The sequence below is a fragment of the Xenia sp. Carnegie-2017 genome, unplaced genomic scaffold (assembly GCF_021976095.1).
Source record: "Xenia sp. Carnegie-2017 unplaced genomic scaffold, XeniaSp_v1 HiC_scaffold_13, whole genome shotgun sequence".
In the NCBI taxonomy this organism is placed as follows: Eukaryota; Metazoa; Cnidaria; class Anthozoa; order Malacalcyonacea; family Xeniidae; genus Xenia; species Xenia sp. Carnegie-2017.
Window position 1 is genome coordinate 11,001,938 of NW_025813436.1, and position 18,970 is coordinate 11,020,907.

Genomic DNA, 18,970 nt, shown 5'->3' on the forward strand with positions numbered 1-18,970 from the left:
AAATGGCCGATGTGGCTTCATTTTATTTATTTATATATACATGCCCAGTGATATTTAAATATTTTTTGGAATATAAATTATGATATATTACGATGCCACGTCTTGTGTTATTTATAATTTCTTTGGTCTGAACTGCAAAAATGGCCTTAGTCAAGTTTATTCAAGCTGTCTTTTAACTTTTAGTGGTAAATGTAAAATGGTCCAGTTCGCTTTTTTCTGTGTACGTAAAGAACATATGGTAAAGAATTTAACTGAAGACTCGCAGAAGGCTGATCGAAAGTGGAAGACTGGGCTCGAGGGATGCATTTAATTGATCGAAGAAATTAGCGAAAGATTGAAATTTTGGAGCGCGTGTCGTTTAATAAGTGACGATGACAATTTATAAATTTCATTACGTCAGAAGGGAAGATTTGCAATAAACGAGAGTTGACTAGGTGCAACTTCATTAAAAACTGCAGGCAAATCTTGTCAGCAAAAAATCCGAAAAATGACATATTCTAGATGAGAAGAGGCAAAGAATTTAATTGAATCTAAGAAAATGCGTTGGGAAAACAAAGAATAGGATGAATTTTCTGTTTTACAGTTTTTGAAGCTAACATATATATTAGGAGTGGTTTTTCATCAAAAGCCAGCTGGACTTGCTCAAAACAGCCAATAATCGCATTAAACTGTTCAAAAATTACTAAGTATGAACGAGAGTAAACAGAGGCAAGAATTCTCATCATCTTCTGTTCAATATAACGGAGATGATCCTAAATCTGCAGAATCTGTATCAAGCATGCCACTAAGATATCTTGGGATACCTTTGGTAGATGATGATTTAGCTGGGGATGAGGTACGTGCGTGTATATCGTATATGCATTTTTGATTACTTTTTAATCGATATTTAATTTAATCGACAATCATGAACGTATGTCACACAAGGCCCTCTCCCATTTTATCTCCTCTCTGGTTGGCTCCACACTGAAACAAGAACACCCCCGCCCCACTTCTTGGACCCAATTGGTATTTCAAATATTTCATTGCGGAGATGATATTGATATCGCTTGCTTGAAGTGAGAATGTTTATTTCATAATACGTTTGTTACGTTGTTATTGAATTGCTTTACAAATACATAAAAAAGCCTTTGCGAAATTTCTGTTTCAAATTTTACTGGGTAAAGGTATTTCCAGACATTTAAAAATAAATCAGATGTACTTCGTTTCATTTTTAATTCTAAGAGCTTTGTGAGTGGAGTCTACAGTAATGGACCCCGGCAAGACGCTAACTTTGCGTTATTTTGCGTCTGCTAGACATTTTTTTGTTTGTCATGATATCTCGAGGTTAGATGGCGGAAACCAGTGCTGGAACGCCTTACAAACTCTTGCTTGAAGTTTTTAAATAGTGTTTTCCAGACGACTAAAGAAAAAATTATCATTGTATTTGATTTCGCGATAATTTTTTATTGTTATCAGACGTTCGTGGTGATTTCCAAGAGATTTGGCAAGCTGATCGTGTACCGTTTCAGCCGGGAGAAAAGTCTTTACTTGTTTTCGCCTCGATGTTCCCTGAGACAAAACATGATATACCTCGCGACAAGTCAGTATCCTTTGTGCGCGATAACAGAGAATTTAAGTTTATAACATTTTATTCAACAACGGTCACCTGTCTTTTGCCGTAACGTATGTGGTCAGAAGTTCATGTTTAATTCAATGTCTTGGGGTGCTTCTAGAACGTTTTTGTAAAGTTAGGTTCATTCCTAATACCCGCCGCACACTGATGAACTTGCCGTGCGTACTTGTTATTCGTGACAAGTGTGATAAACAAAATTTCCAAGTGTCCGCGGAAGTTTTGAACAACATTTGTCATTTGTGACACATGAGTCAAATATCAAACTCGTTTGATATTTGATTTATCTGTCACGAATGACAACATTTAAAAACAGATCGTGTGAACACATATAAAGTGAGCCTTCGACAGTCGGATCCGTCAATCTAAAAAATCAGACGGAAATAGAACTTGCTCTATTTTCATCCGACAAAATCAAAGGAGGCCGACTAGTCGAATTACATAGATTTGAAAAAGACTTGGAAACAAGAACAAAAATACGAAAATTATATCGATAAATGTGATGCATAACATTAATGGCTGTTCACACGACTTTAAATATCCAAACGAATATAAATATAAACAAAATTATTGGACCGTCTGAAAAAGCAACCAAAAGTCGGATGCGAGAAATCGAATCGTGTGAATGGGCTTTTACAAACACGCAAATCATGAGTGTGGTCACATGTTCTATGCATGCGTCTTTTTTGGCCTATTGCATGGCAAACACTGTCAGTAGTAGACGGACATACTTACTGACTTGATTTAGCTTAAATTTCAGAAAAAATCACCAAATTTCGCGGAAAGTAAATAAATTTAACGATTTAATGAATAGAAAGTGTTTAAGACTTTCAAGCTCAAGATTTCCATCCATCAGTTGTCTTAGCTTGTTTGTCGAAGCAAAGACAAATGCACAGATTATTTCTTTAACCGACGAAATCTAGATATTTTGAAGTGTTCATATTGGTTCTAATTGTCATTAATTGCATTCTACTCACATTTAAAAATCCTCCAGAAGAAGTCGAGTAAGTGATCAATCTTTAATGTATAATTTAGTGCTTTGCCCATGAATATATGTACTACACGTGGTAAGTAAAAAGAAACGCCATACGAAGATCATAGTATTTTTCATGACGGTGAATAACTTACTCTTTTCGCATTCAGCACGAGATACAATCGAGGGTGAGCTATAGTAACTATAAGAGAGACGATCGCTGGAGACAATGATCACTTGTTTTCAACGTCGATTTGTATTGCAATATGATCTCGTGAGTCGGTTTCGGTATTGTTTAGTTTGTTGTTTAGTTTTGAAAACTTTGCTTTCCAAGGCGTTTATATATTTGCTTGTACGTAAAAAAAGCATTTTTTCTGAAACAATTTTGTTTCCTTCATACACCGAACATATTCCAACAAGCTTCATTCAATCACCTATTGTTCCCTTATCCCGCTATTTATTTTTCCTTTCATGCTCACACCATTTGAAATGATACACTGAAAAGCAGAAGGCTTAATAAATCAATATATAAATGCTATTGTTACTTCACCCCGCTATTTAACTTTCCTTCAAAGTTCACACCCCGTGAAAAAATGAAAAAGTGATAACTGAGAAGAAGGCTTAATAAATCAATATAAAAATGCTATTGTTACCTCACTCCGCTTTTTAACTTTCCTTCAAAGCTCACAGCACTTGAAAAAACAAATACTCTGGGGGGGGGGCTAAGTAAATTGATCAAGTGCTGTACATTAAGCATGCCGCAGCCGTTACGACGCTATTGAATAATTATGATTCTAACAACAGAGAGTCTGTACCTTACAGATATCTTTTTGCTGGCCTTTACACGATGGAGATGATTGTAAAGATCATCGCCAAAGGATTTTGCCTTCACAAGTTCGCCTATCTTCGAGATCCATGGAACTGGTTGGATTTTATTGTCGTTAACCTGGGGTAATGATAAGTCAGAAGTCTTTTGAAATTTTACGTTCTTAAAACATGACCATGTATTGTTACGAGAAGCGTTCTCCACTTCGCAAGGTTGAATTATTTAATATAATACTCGAGGACTATATGCACAATCCAATTCGCGAGAATAGAACATTCACTGAATAATTAGATTTCTAAATTCTTACCTGGGGTTACGACTACGCTAAAGTTTTGTATCAGGCAAGTAATATCTCAATTTGCTGCCCAATATGTGCCTTTATGGTTAGCACTTTGTCCATTTGATCTCATTGGCTAATTACTCCCGGTTCATGGAAAGGGCAGTTGCTAGAACGCTATTGGGAAAGGGGGGTGGGTTGTGTCTGCTCATATTCCCAGACGTAACCGACTGATTTCTTTTGAAACCGGATTGACTTTCAAAAGAAGTCAATCGAGCACAAATGAATATATGAGCACGTACCCTTTCCAAAATTAAAGCCCCAGTTATGGCCCTGTTAACGGGTAGGTCTTTTAATCAAACATAACGCATAGTTTTAATAATTTCAGGTATCTTACTATGGCTCCGAGTGTCGCAAATCTTTCTGGGATACGGACATTTCGTGTGTTACGAGCTTTAAGAACAATCTCCGTTGTCGAAGGTTCACTTGCACGCATTCTTTTGTTTTGCCCTTTCATGCGTACCTGATACACGAAGCGAAGTTATCCCGAGTTTTAACTGAATATAGTAAAGAGCACAACGTGTTTAGATCTTTGATCTCATGCGCTTTTCAGCCGACCTAGATGGAGCAACTCGCTGTATGATCATCTTCAATACGTATTTCCAATACCTTAATAAGCATGGACTGATTACATGAAAGAAGATATCACAGATAACCGTGTTGAAAAATGCACGAAAAAAAAAGAAAGGAAGAATTTCTACCCGTTGTCATATTTTATTATATTCACTTACCGCGGGAGAACTCGCTTTACATAACGAGCTTTGGATTTCTACCGATGCTATTCACGGATGTCAATTTTTAGGTTTAAGAACAATGGTTAACGCTTTCTTGAGATCCATGCGAATGCTTACAGATGTGTTGATATTGTCCTTATTTTTCATCTCGATCTTTGCGCTCATTGGAACGCAGCTCTTCGCTGGTGCTCTCAAGAACAAATGTGTTTCCATTCCGAATAACAGCACTTTCAACTTCGATGACAGCGTAAAGAATAGAAGTATGTCTATTGTGAATACTCGTACATCGAATTGTTTGAAGTTTTAAAGAATACCTGCATTTGATGAATTATTTAGGCAATTGGCTTTTTGTAAATGGAGATCCGGTTATCTGCGGTAATGTCTCCACAGCAAGGTTTGAATGATTTCGGCAGTTTTATCTATTTATTCATTGTTACCTCAGCTGAACATATCGACACATGTCGTCTTAACCTCAGGGGCTGGTTGCACGAGAACCGGATAGTGTTATCCATTGGATAGTAATTTTTTGAAACTCGTGAAAAAATTGCTTATAATTTCTTTGCGATAATGAAATTTTGTAATTCTAGAACCAATATTGAAGCGTTCAAAAATATTGCTATCCAGTGGATAGTGCTATTCGGCCTTCGTTCAGCCGGTCTCAGTACTTTATTTTGATGCTGATATATTCTTCAACTTTCCATATCCACTTGTCTCAACCTTAGTACTTAAGTGTACGTGCGTTTTCACTTTAACAGGTTTTAAACTTTAACTTGAACTTTAACAGACCATATCCGCATGTCTTGACCTCGTTACTTCATTTTAACGTATACATACCCTCGGACTTTAACAGACCATGTGATATCCACATGCCTTCTTTAACCTAATACTTATATATAGAAGGCCAATGCCCTCTATATGTATGCCCTCTAATTTGGACCATTCCCACTTGTTCTTGTTGTCTTAACCTTCAGTACTTCATTTTAATATATATATATATACGGCCCTCTTTAATTACAGTACATATGCATTTCCACTTTAACAGGTCATGTCCTGTGAACTACACGTGCCTTCCTGACATCGGCAATAATCCCAACTATGGCTACACAAATTTCGATGCGTTCACGTGGTCTTTGCTCTCCACTGTACAGTTGGTCACAGCAGACTACTGGGAAAATATCTATAATCATGTACGTTGTTCGTTGTGTCCTTTGTCTTCATGACTGTAGTTATAATGCAGTGGCGTAGCCAGAATTTTACGTCAGTGAGGGAGAGGTAGTTGAAAGGAAAGGGAAACCCACTTACGTTGTTCGTTGTGTCCTTTGTCTTCATGACTGTAATTATAATGCAGTGGCGTAGCCAAAATTTTACGTCAGGGAGGGAGAGATAGTTGAAAGGAAAGGACCGGAGGTGCCCGCCCCCTCTGGCTACGTCACTATTATGGTGGTTAAAAATTAGTACGAGACAGTAAATTTTTGGACTGATTTCGTCACCGCCTCAGCTCAAATATAAAAATGTGTTAACCCACGTGACACCGCCACACCCACTTGACCACACCCTGTTTTTGAAAAATTCATAGACCTGCCCCTCCTTAGGAGATTCTCAGCAACACTACTGAACGTCACTGTTCTGAATATCCAAACTTTTTTTCCACTTTTGTAGATCATTGCATCTACTGGTTTTTGGTCGGTATTTTATTTTCTTATGGTGATATTTTTTGGTTCATTCTACCTTCTCAATCTCATTCTGGCAGTTGTAGCGCTATCCTATCAACAGGAAATCACAAACAAGGTAACTAACTTCAAAATCTGTGATATAACGATTTCCATCATTCCATTGATACAACAACACCCCAACTTATGATAGACCTAATGTGATATCACCGACAGTAGCGGATCCAGCGTTAGACAACATGAATTATAGGTGCTCAATTTTAAATTCAAAATACTTTTAGAACAAAGCTATCGGTTTTGAATTTTATGGGAATGAAATTTCACCACTCATTTTGCCTCTTAGGTAATTTCGAAGTGTAAGTATATCCAAGACTGAGCAGCAATAATTTATTTTGACATGACCCTAGATTCGCCACTTATGTCGAAAAACAATCACCTCATGCTTCTAGTAATCAATTTTAGGAATCTGGACAAAGTTTACGAGAAATTTCTTCGTCGTATTCCTTTCACATGACTTTCAAACCTCAACCGCTTTATCCAAACATGGCATCAAAAGTCCTGATCAATTGGTTCTCGTTTCATTTTAACAAACGAACTTCACCCGAATCTCCTCTGGAGGCCATATCTCCGGGACCTCATTGTTCAAGCTCATGTGATTGCACTACTCAACTGGAACACGGTCGCACAACACGTGACACTACGACGTTGTCTTCCTTGCCTGAGACCTCAAGCATGTCGACCTCGAGCTACGAGAAAGAAACTCGGACAAAAATTTGAACAGTGAAACTCAGGAAATTTCTCAATCAAGTTATCATGAAAACATCAAAGAAACTTGCCCCGTACAAAGTAGTTATGCAGTGAAAACCTATTCAAACATTCAAGCTCCTTTTAATTTTCAAAAGTACAGGCATTTCTCTCGAAAATCTGTCCCAGCAGCCCTTGCGGAAGTTCCTCATACCGTTGGCCTGATAATGCGCTCCTCTTATTGCTTGTATATTTCGCCCAACACATCATTGATACGACGCAAATGTTTGATGATGGTCACTAGTCCCATTTTTGATTGGTTCGTTCTTGGCGTGATACTTTTGAATACGATTGTGATGGCCGTAGAGTATCACGGTATGGATGAAACCTTCCTGAATGTTTTGAACATGATCAATATGGTGAGTTTTGTCCAAAAATCTTTTCCAGCCCCACAATTTGATAAAATACAAGCTAAAAACATCTCCAAGAAACATCATCTTGTAAAAACAAGATTCCTGTTATGTTAACAAAAGATGAGATTTAAAAGCAATATTTTGAATTGGTTTTCACAAAGTCTTTATAAAGCCAAGTGATAATCTTTGCTTGATAATCACTTGGCTCGATAGTGACTTTAAAATTAAGTCGAAATCTGTTGTTAATATACCAGGAACCTTAAATTATCTATGATTATTTTGGAGTATGTTATAGTATAGTTTATTATACGACTGTTGAGTTTCTCGAAGCGATTTATTTATCTACCTGTCGAGTTTTTCTTCCGGTAAAGAAAAGACAAAATATGAGAGACCAAACTATGACAAAGTTACTGTTCAGTAGCGAATTTACTGTTAAGTCAAAATAAACTACTGCAGCTCATTTTTGCATATATATACATTTCCAAATACCTCAGAGGCAATATACCATTGGCTCAAGTTTTATTCTCAGGAGATTCATGACCAATAGTGTTGTTCTAAAAGTATTTTGAATGTAACAGCTATAATTTATACATACTTATGAGTAGCTTTAAATTATTTTGACGAAGCCCGTATCCGCCATTTTTAACGTTCGAAAAAACAAAACGACATGAAACTTCACTCTTTTTTCACGACAGGTTTGTACATTTGTATTTATCATGGAATTTGTAACGAAAGTGGCGGCTCTCTCCTTTCGATGTTATATTAAAAGTCGGTGGAATATTCTGGACGGTTTTGTGGTCATCGTTAGTCTTGTCGAACTGGCGATAGTTTGGTTTGTACCCAAAATAAGCTACGGCCTCGGGTTTGGAGTTTTCAGAACTTTAAGGCTGGTAAGTGATAACAAATTGAAATTTAAAGCTAGCAAATAATAGTAGCCTTAATATTTCTTCGCATAGCCAGGAAAAAGAGATTTTATTCAGGCAATGAGCTTGTAGGATTTCGAGTAGATTCTTGCTTCGTCTATGTAACGGCATACTTACCAAAAAAAAAGTTGCATTCAGTATACTGATTGTTCCGAAAAAAACGGAACCCACATAAATTAATTATGTATTTGCTGAAATTATTATGCACAATGATGTAATTAGCATTCACAACCCATTTAATGTGGCATTTCACAGGTTTTGTTTGGCATTAAAGCAAAACAAGTTGAATGTACTGTCATACACTGATTTTCCTTATAAAATCTCTGATGACGCATCTTAGTAATACAATGTGCTGCAATTATTAAAATTATCGCCATTCAAAAATAGTTGTTGTACGTTTTATTCAACCACTAGGCCAATCCTGCATATTCGAAAATAAGCACATTGTGCTGTATCGTGAAAAAATCATCTGACTTTTGTCTGTAATGGCAACCGATTCTCGATGTAGCACATTATATATAGTTATAAAATAAAAAAAATAAAACGCGTGCGCTGATTGGTCTAGAGCCGTGTTTGCATTATCCTGTGAAAACTGATCTGAGCTGAACCTATCAAATCAATCAATCAATTAGTCAAAGCGAATTTGCTAATCAATCATGAATACATTTTAGAGGAAAACTTAAAACGCTTGTTTTTTATTTGTCTGTTTTGCTTCATTTTTCGTGTTTTCACTGGCTTATACAAACATTGGAAACGTTTGTGAGAACTCCCGAGCATGTGCAACCATAGTAAACATTTTTTAATTAAATACTCTAATCAAATGCTCAAAAATATGTCGTATTATTACTTCGTGCACAATTCTTTGCTCAAACACGTGTGAATCGTTCCAGCTCCGCGTGCTAAAGTTGGCTCAATCGTGGGTGACGATGCGAGCGCTTCTCTCGATAATCAGTGCGAGTCTTGGTCAACTCGGCAATCTCACGCTACTACTCATGATTGTCATCTACACTTTTGCCGTTATTGGTATGCAGATATTTTCGGGATGCTATACGCCACAACATTTCGAGCAGAGGGTCGTACCAAGATGGAACTTCACCGATTTTCTTCACTCCTTCATGATGATATTCCGTGTTCTTTGTGGGGAATGGATAGAACCTTTGATAATAACGATGCATCTGACCTCACCCGCCGCAATCATTTTCTATTTTGCTGTCCTCATCATCGGAAACTTCCTGGTGAGTTTTGCATTCAAAAGTACATCTATCGATAATATAGGATGAGGAATGCCTGTCACGTGATCCTCGGTGGATCGAGTTATTCAATCAACCAGGTTTAAGTCTCACTGAGTAGTTAACATGTTGTGATTACATGAAGTTTTCCGAAACAGCTCGCGCGTCTTCTTGAAAACACCGTACGCATCATTTATCTTAAATTCCACTCGTTTAATTCAGACAACTAGAGTTGTTATTAAATACTCGACTCGTTTTAAAAGTGTGGGTTCGGCCATTTAACAAGACGTGTTAACTGGACTCGTAAAATGTGCTGCAAAGCGGCGGAGCTCATGCATGTTCTGTCTTACGAGTTCAGTAGTTTTCTACAGAGTAGATCATGCATTCAAATATCAATACGCACCTCACCCTCCCCCATATTTTGACGCTGGCTGTGCCCCTGCTGTTTCAAGCTCAATAGGGTAACTTGTCATGTTTGAAAAAATTCTGTATCAGGTTTCGACGAACTGTTTCCGGAAACTAAAATAATGAAAAATCTTCGCAGATAGACGTTTGCTTGTGAATCAAAGACTGAAAGTTCAAGGCGGTTAAAAATTTGCGTGCATTTCTTTAGATATTGAATCTGTTTTTGGCACTTTTACTGAGTTCCTTTTCCACGGAATCACTTAAAAGCGACGAATACAAACGACCCGAAAACACAACTTTCCCATTGCGACGACTCGTAAAGAAATACTTGAATTTGTCACGTCTGTTTCCCTCCACATATGAAAGTGGAAAAACACGAAGACAATCGACTTTCGATAAGATCGGCGTCAAACAAGACGACAATCTCCACGAAATACCAAAAACGATTGACGTGCACCCGTCTGACCAATCAAACAGAGAGAGGGAGTCATGTGATACACCACACACGCCATCAAGTCGCTCAAGAGCCAATTGCGATGTTGATTTGGCTGTGCCAGACTGTCTCCCACAACTCTGCCACAGTTGCCCGTGTTATAAAATAAATCCCGATTCAGTAGTTAATAAAGCCATCATGTTAGGCCGTGCGAAAGTATTGGCTGTCGTAGAAAATAAACACTTTGATACATTTATCCTCTTTATTATATTCATCAGCAGTGTGTCATTGGTAAGTTTGAAGTTTCTTGATTAGTCTTTTTGTAGCCATGGTAAATTATGACCATAAACGTCATCACCATGGTAACTTATGACTATAAACGTCATCACCATGGTAACTTATGACCATAAACGTCATCACCATGGTAAATTATGATCATGAGTGTTACCACCATGGTAAATTATGACCATAAACATCATCACCATATTAAACTATAACCATAAACATCATCAACATACCATCGTCATGATGCTTACAGGCTTTGAATACATAGACGTAGGAACAAAGTCAAATTGGGTGGGGGTGAAGTTAAATTGGGGGGGGGGCTGAAGTCGAGGTATTTTCTTTTGCGGCTCTGTAGCTTTCAAATATTCTAGAGCCCTGTTCAAATGCAGAATGTGGAGCAAGTTATGAAAACTTTATTATTTAGTTGCACTTCATAACAATACACAAAGTACAATGAACGCAACAAGCAAGTATATTCCAATCAAAATATTACACAAAACGAAGAATTTAACTAATAAACCTAACCATTGGTGGAGCTCATTGAAAGCTGCGTATCCTAGTACAATGTCAGTAAGACTAACGATCTGTCTGAGTTTTGTGCGTATGCATTATGTACGTTTTTACTCTCTGAAGAATTACGAATGGGACTATGTCAGAGGCACTCTAATGGATGTGAAGTGGTTTATGAACTTGACTAAGCATTGACAAAGATGAACATGTTTATGATGTTGCAAATCATGCTAATTCAAATTATATCCATAATTTTAGCATAAGTACTGTTTACGGTGTTCACTAAATCTGAAAGCATGAACATTCATCCTTCTAGTCGATTTAAGTCAATTTCTACTTGTAGTTTGTGTGATGGGTAAATAGAATAGGTCAGGGTAAAGCTACAACGAACAAGAATGTATAGATTTTGGCAATGATAACCTATATATTTTAAGGGAGGGGAGGTAAACCCTCATAAAAAACTTAGCGTGGGGCTTGACTATAGCTAGCCTTCCCCCTTCCTACGCCTACGTAATTACAAGATAGGGGTTGAAAGTTGAAAAAAGAAACTGAAAGCTTGAATTAGTCGATGAAGTGAATGAATGATGTTTTTAAAAGAGCTAAACATATTCAGCCATAAATATTGGACAAACTCCTTGCTTTCACAACTGCATGTTTTCATAGCTATCTCATCATAATGGTCATAATCAACTACATTATCATAAATTTTACATCACCAGGCTTTTGAAGATGTGCATTTGGACTCTAGACCACGACTGAAAAATATTCTAAAGATCCTCAACTACGTCACGACAATCATTTTTGTGTTAGAGTTCTGTCTAAAAATCTTTGGTTTCGGTGTACTCCAGTACTTTCGTGACGTGTGGAATTGCTTAGATTTTTTCATAGCTGCGGTAAGTGCATGATGGGATAATTACTTTTTATACTGAAACTGTATGACTTTTTGTAAAGTTATTTAAGAGGGTGCTGTAAAAATTTGGTTTGCCTTTGCTATAATTGCCTTTTTCAGTACTGGAAGACAAGCTCTTTGCCAGAAGATGCGAATTTAAAGGATCGGCTTGTGTATTAAAAACCTCTTTGCTTTTTGTAGATATCGATATGTAGTTTGATTGGTAGTAACCTGTCATCGTTTCGCGCGTTACGAACCTTGCGGGCATTACGACCATTGCGGGCTATATCCCGTTGGCATGGAATGAAGGTAAACATGTATAGGGCGTTTTCACTTGTCGCCATGTTGGTAGAAAAACCTGTGAGAGTTTTCGTTGATTTTATGCACTATTGAGCATAGGCACTTTGATGTTAACGTACCAACCTGGCCGCTTTGACGTCACATGGAAACACTTCATTTAAAATTGTCTTTTCATTTCTAGCGCTAACTCTCTCTTGAGGCAACGATGAATATATTTTTCATTTTACTTTTGCAACATGATACTTATACAGTTGTTTTAAGGACACCAAGTTTAAGTGTAGATCTCTGTTTTTCATGCTGAAATGTCGTAGTGCAAAAAACTCGAGCAACGAATCATCTGATTCAGTTTTCCACAATGCAGGCCATTGAAGGAAGAACTTGCATGGACCTGTTGTAAGGCCTCGCCAAGTCAGCAAATTATTTTACGTTAGTTCACAGTATAGAAAAAAAAACAGTAGTCCCACTCTATAGAAATTTTTTGTGTAGCGCATATCTTATTACGCATGCGATTACCATAGTGGCAGCCAGTCAATTGCTTTTTTTGGCCAATAAGAGCGCTGAGATGGCTAGCCGCAGCCAGTAATCTAATTAAATATACAGTACCAAGTTGCACAAAGGAGTGAGACTACTGTTTGTTTCAAACTGTGCGTTATTTCTTCATGATGTTATCCTGTTTTTGTTCAATTAAAAGCAGGAATATACATCACTCACTATTAGCTCCCAGTAGCGTGACGAGCTCGCAAATACAGTCTCGATTGCTGCCAAAACTTTAGAGCATTACGATTTTTTATTTCATTTGAAATAAAGTGTTTTCTCAGTGACTGCCAACCCACAAAAAAAGCATAGCGGGACTAATAACCTTCCTGGTAACGTCATTGTTAGTCTTGTGATATAAGCCCGATTTATGATCGTTTCTAGATCGTAGTGAACTCTCTATTCGCCGTCATTCCAGAGATTTTCAACGTATGTCTCGTTTGTACTGTATTCTGGCTCATCTTTAGCGTTATGGGTGTTCAATTTTTCGGTGGAAGATTTTACAAGTGCGTTGATGAAAATGGCGAGAAATTGGCCGCCTCGATCGTGACGGATAAGACCAAATGCCTTTCAATGAACTACAAATGGAGGAATTCAAAAATCCACTTTGATAATTCTTTTGCTGGCTTCATTGCTCTTTTTCAAGTGGTATGTTGCATTCCTGTACTCTGGCTTTGCTGTCATCATTACCATAAACCGAAAGTTTACAGTATAACAAAAATGGGATGAAATGTTTTGCAATTCAATTTAGGCAACATTTGAAGGATGGATGGAAATCATGGCCGATGCAGCTGACGTCACTGAGGTTTGTATTGCCGACGTGTTTTTCCCGTACTTTATTTTAGCTTAGTAAAATACTTTTGATTCCTTGATGCAAAATGTTTCATACATATAGAAAATATATGTCAATGAATTTGCTTGCATAAAACTAAAACTCTCCCGATATTTATATATATATAGTCAAAGAAAAAAAGATATTGTGTTATTGCAGGACTCAAAATTTCAATTTTTGACCAGTATCTAAATCGCTACGAGGGTCAGAAAATCTTGTAATCCACAAATTATATCTATCTCAAATTTTGATGGTTTATATTTCATAAGCGCTTCCAAGACAATGGAAATAATGTTGTGATATGTTTATAAATTGAATAATTGCGCATCGAGCTTTGTTGATGGCTTCAAGCAAAACTAAGCATTCTGTTTCGATAACCAACCTAACAAAAATTCCCTTGTGTGATGTTTTTCCGATATATAAGCCCTAGGTTTCTCCAAGGAGAAAAGCCACCCTTGGAAATATTGCGATTGATTATGAAGTCATTATTCTTTTGGCAAACATTTTGTCAAGATCCGATTTATGAATCTCGCAAACACAATTTTTAACATCCTATATAAATACTAAGTCTGTGATATCTAGTATTCAAAATCGAAATCTGGTAACCCAATATGGATATAGGAATACTCCAAATTTCCAGTCCTTGACTATACCCGCAGTGATGATATATTTGGAGCTTACAAAAAGCCAGAAAACTAGTATTTTGTGTTTGCGACTATGTATGTTTGCCAGACGGAAAACGAATTCTTAGCATAAGTAATATTGCCCAACACGAAACTCTCACTATGGTCATGGATAAAAGATTTTGTTAATAGTAACGTTTCGTCTTTAACTCAAGACGTCATTGTACATTTAAATACATATATGCTAATTTTCCTGCCAATCTCATTGGACATGTAAACCCTTTATCAAGTACAAATAACTAATCATTCCGCTGACATTGAAGACTTCATCCTCTTTTAACCCATATGACGTACCCATCCTCGAAAGTCTCCTCATCTGTACGCTCAACCCAACTCTGAACGTCCAAGGTAGCTCCATCCTACTTAACCTCATCTAGTTCCATTCAACCCCGCTCTATCGCCACAAAATCTCGCAACATTGTCATCATCACATTTTTGCATCGTCAACATTTTTCTAACACTATGTCAATGCATTCTGCAAACATCGTATAATTCGTATATATGTTTGCGAACTTCATATGTGTAATATACCTCAGTCGGACGACGTGTTAAGTTAAAGAAAAAATGATACTATAGATAAAACCTTTCATCCAGGGTCTTATATAGAAATTATTTCGGACAATACTATCTATATTAGAAATTAGTGTTTTGTATTATTATATTTCATGCTTTGTAGGTTGATAAGCAGCCAATACGTAACAAGAACCATTTAGCTCCATTGTACTTTGTCGTTTTCATTGTATTTGGATCATTTTTTGTGCTAAATCTGTTTGTTGGCGTCACCGTCGAAAATTTCAATCGTTTAAAGAAACACTACGAGAGCGGCGCTGTGAATCTCTTTCTGACCGACACGCAGAGAGCCTGGTACGAAACCCTGAAAAAAGCAGCGAATAAGAAACCGCGAAAGGTGGAAAGGAGACCGGTGGAATATTGGCGCGGACGAATGTTCGACGTGATTAAAAGCTCCAAATTTGAATGGATGATATTTGTTTTTATTCTCCTCAACTTGATTGTCTTGACGTTAAAACATCATGGACAGAGTGAAACCATCACCAGCTTACTCAATATCCTTTTATTACCTCAATATACTATAAAACCCCCCTCCCTACAGCATAGGCAGGAGTTATGAAAAAAAGGGGGGGAGTTACTTACGACGGGCAAAAAAGCAGCTGATAGCCGTCAATCTGAAATTTCCATGAAAAAAGGCAAGTGAATGCCCCTTGTTTTCTCATTTCTCCAACCCCCTGGCTGTGCGCATGCACCTCATAACCCCTTTATATTTTACATTGTGCATTATCTCTGCCATTGTTTTTTATACTGAAAGTCTCGCTTGCAATGAGACTTGTTGTGCTACTTCCTGTTTGTAAACGTATTACCCACTGGTATTACCATGTAAGGTTTTAAAAGTATTTTCCTTCACTAAGACCTCGGTATTTTCCGTGGTAAATACAATACAGTAATCTTGCTTTTACTGTCGTATTCTTCCTCGAGGCCGCTCTCAGAATTTTTGCCCAGCGTATGGAGTATTTCAAAGATGCGTGGAATGTTTTCGACTTCGCCATCCTCACGTTCTCAGTTGCAGGTAGGACTTTGTGTGGCAAAGAGAAAGTCTTCGTCGCCTTCTACATTGTATCTGATTTCTTATATGGTTTATAGTAATTTACAAGCTCCACCCCAATTTGTAATTTATTCATCGTATTTTTTGGCATTTAGTCTTAACGAGAGGCATACTAACAGGCATGTTTGGTCGTGCTATGTCAATTTTTCGGTTTTCACTCACTGTGTAAATTTTTCAGTTTTCACTCACTGTGTAAATTTTTCGGTTTTCACTCACTGTGTAAATTTTTCGGTTTTCACTCACTGTGCAAATTTTCGGTTTTCACTCACTGTGTAAATTTTTCGGTCTTCACTCACTGTGTAAATTTTTCGGTTTTCACTCACTGTTTAAATTTTTGGTTTTCATTCACGGTGTAAATTTGTCGGTTTCCACTCACTGTGTAAATTTTTCGGTTTTCACTCACTGTGTAAATTTTTCGGTTTTCGCTCACTGTAAGAACAATTGAATTCTAAAGAAACAAGACGCCTATCAAGCGTTCACTTGGGTTCTTGAGAACTGTGTTTTGTTATATTTCGAATTATAAAAGTTGCCAAATAGCGTGAAGACTGGCTACGTCACTGGTCTTAGCTATAAATCTTGTTGTTTTCAGCACTAATCATGGAGGCATTGAGTCAGTCCTTCATCATTACCCCCACTATATTCCGCGTCGCTCGTGTATTTCGCGTTGGTCGGCTACTTCGCTTCTACACAAACATGCGTGGAGTTCGGCGTCTTCTAATTACCTTACTAATATCGTTACCAGCCCTCGTAAATATCGGCGCATTGCTCTTCCTTATTATATTTATCTATGCAATCATCGGAATGTCAATGTTTGCCCACGTGAAGCATACGGGTGCCGTCGACGATATGGTAAACTTTGAGACTTTCGTCAACTCGATACTGCTACTTTTTCGACTTTCTACCTCCGCTGGATGGAATGATGTACTAGAACCGTTAATGATTCAACCACCCGACTGCGATCTTTCTCACAAAGACCTTCCAAATGGTAACTGTGGCCTTCCGTCCTTTGCAGTTTCCTATTTTGTATCGTTTGTTTTGATTACATCGTTAATCATCGTGAACATGTACATTGCAATCATTATGGAGAATCTACACGAAGCATGCCGAGCGGAAAACACTGGCTTAACCGAGGAAGACCTGGATATGTTCTACAAAAATTGGCAAATCTATGATCCACGTGCCACCCAATACATCCCTCACAGCCATCTCTCGGATTTTGTGGATTCATTGGATGAACCAATGAGAATTTCGAAGCCGAACAAATATGCTTGCATAAATTTACACATACCTATTCACCAGGTAATTGAAATCAAAGTCAAAGTCTATCCTCGTTTTTTTTGAAATTATCTATGCGTGCTCTTTCTGCTACTTTTTTTCGTTGTATTACAGATTTCCTGTATACACTCTTGCTTTTCTTTATTCCATTCTGTACACTTTTTTTCTTCTTCACCGTCTTCTGTACACTTTTGTTCCTCAACAATCTCTATGTTCACACTTGTTCTTCTTCATTCCTTTCTGTACACTTTTTTCTTCATCATTCCGTATGTACACTCTTGTTCCTCATCATTCCCTATGTAAACTGTTGTTCTTCATTTAAGAAATAGAAGATGTTTACAGTGTTTGCACGGGCTAATGCAAACCGATGAGACCTTTGGGAGAGCTCGAGAGCAGATCAGTGCAAGCCCAAGACCGAAGGTCGAGGGCTGCACATGCTCGAGAGTTGTCACAAGCGTCTCCGAGGTTTGCATAAGCCAATGCAAACACAGAAAACATCTTTTATTTCTTTTACAAAATAACAATAATGCGAAAAAAACAAGCATTTTAATTTTTCCTCTAAAAGGTATTCATGATCGATTTGCAAATTCTCTTTGACTGATTGATTGTTTTGATCGATTTGATTGGTTGAGCTCAGATGTGTTTTGCACAGGCTAATGCAACACGGCTCTAGACCAATCACCGCACGCGTTTTATTGTTTTTATTTTATAATAATACCTTTGTACACTCTTCCTCCTCATCATTACGTATGTGCATTCTTGTTCTTCTTCACCCTGTTCTTTATACTGTTGTTCTTCATTATTCCCTATTGTGTAATTTCTCGTTCATCATCATTGCCTATGGATGCTCTTGTTCTTCATCATTATTCTTGAATATTAATAACATGAGATGGCAACTTTTGAAATTTGTTTTATGTTGTATTGCTGTCCACTATGCACACGGAGTTGTCGATTGCAAAAGATGAAGCTTATATTATTGTTCACTGCTACAACTTGTTCAAACTCTCATAGACTTGTTTTATACTTAGAGCAAGGCTATACTGACATTCGATAATTCATATGTTGAAACAGGGAGACAGGATTCATTGCGTTGACGTTATACAAGCTCTTGTTCGCCGACTTCTTGGAGATATTGAACATGATGACGCAGAAATGTTTAGTTACATACAGACGAAAGTCGAGGAAGCTTTTCTTGCTGCCTTTCCTGACAGGGCAACGCAGCTAACTAGGACAACGACGTTCGAGCGTAATCAAGAGAACTGCGCTGCCCAGATCATTCAAAAAGCCTGGCGCGGGAGAATGAAAAGGAATGAAGATTCAAGGAAAAAATCATGTCCTTCATAGAAATTGAAATTAAAGCGGATTTTCATGGAATATTGTTAATCTTCTTTGTAATTTATGTTAATGATGTGTAAATTAGTAAAACACTTATCATAACTGCTTTTGTGACACGCGTGGACCAATATTGACAAAGGAATATCGCATGTACAACGATTATAAACCTATGTAACGGCGCCATATATACATAAGATACGCCATTGAGTTCTATTAAATTATATGTAGGGGAAAAGAGGTCTGGAATCGGATATCAAAAACTTGAATGCCAGAAGGAAATTTTGGGGTAAAATCTTCCACTTGAAAATTTATTTTTATCATTCACTCCCCCCTAAAAATCAGTGAAAACCACTGGTAATTGGTATGGTATACAAGTCAGTGGGATAGCGCGATTCTGTGTTTGCTGGGAAACT

At 37.4% G+C, this 18,970-nt stretch overlaps 1 protein-coding gene across 1 annotated transcript; it reads left to right on the forward strand.

The window, feature by feature from the left end:
• The first annotated feature begins 1,499 nt into the window (after positions 1-1,499).
• On the forward strand, positions 1,500-18,794 carry LOC124433402 (sodium channel protein 1 brain-like). The gene is made up of 21 exons (XM_046983159.1): positions 1,500-1,583; positions 2,533-2,613; positions 3,405-3,533; positions 4,074-4,165; positions 4,548-4,739; positions 4,816-4,873; positions 5,522-5,666; positions 6,139-6,267; positions 6,612-6,890; positions 6,923-7,312; positions 8,002-8,196; positions 9,120-9,464; positions 10,072-10,587; positions 11,811-11,984; positions 12,182-12,289; positions 13,199-13,462; positions 13,566-13,619; positions 15,006-15,393; positions 15,780-15,911; positions 16,537-17,246; positions 18,294-18,794. The coding sequence occupies exons 1-21, from the start codon at positions 1,561-1,563 to the stop codon at positions 18,564-18,566; spliced, it is 4,677 nt and encodes a 1,558-aa protein (XP_046839115.1). The 5' UTR covers positions 1,500-1,560; the 3' UTR covers positions 18,567-18,794.
• Positions 18,795-18,970: the final 176 nt, after the last annotated feature.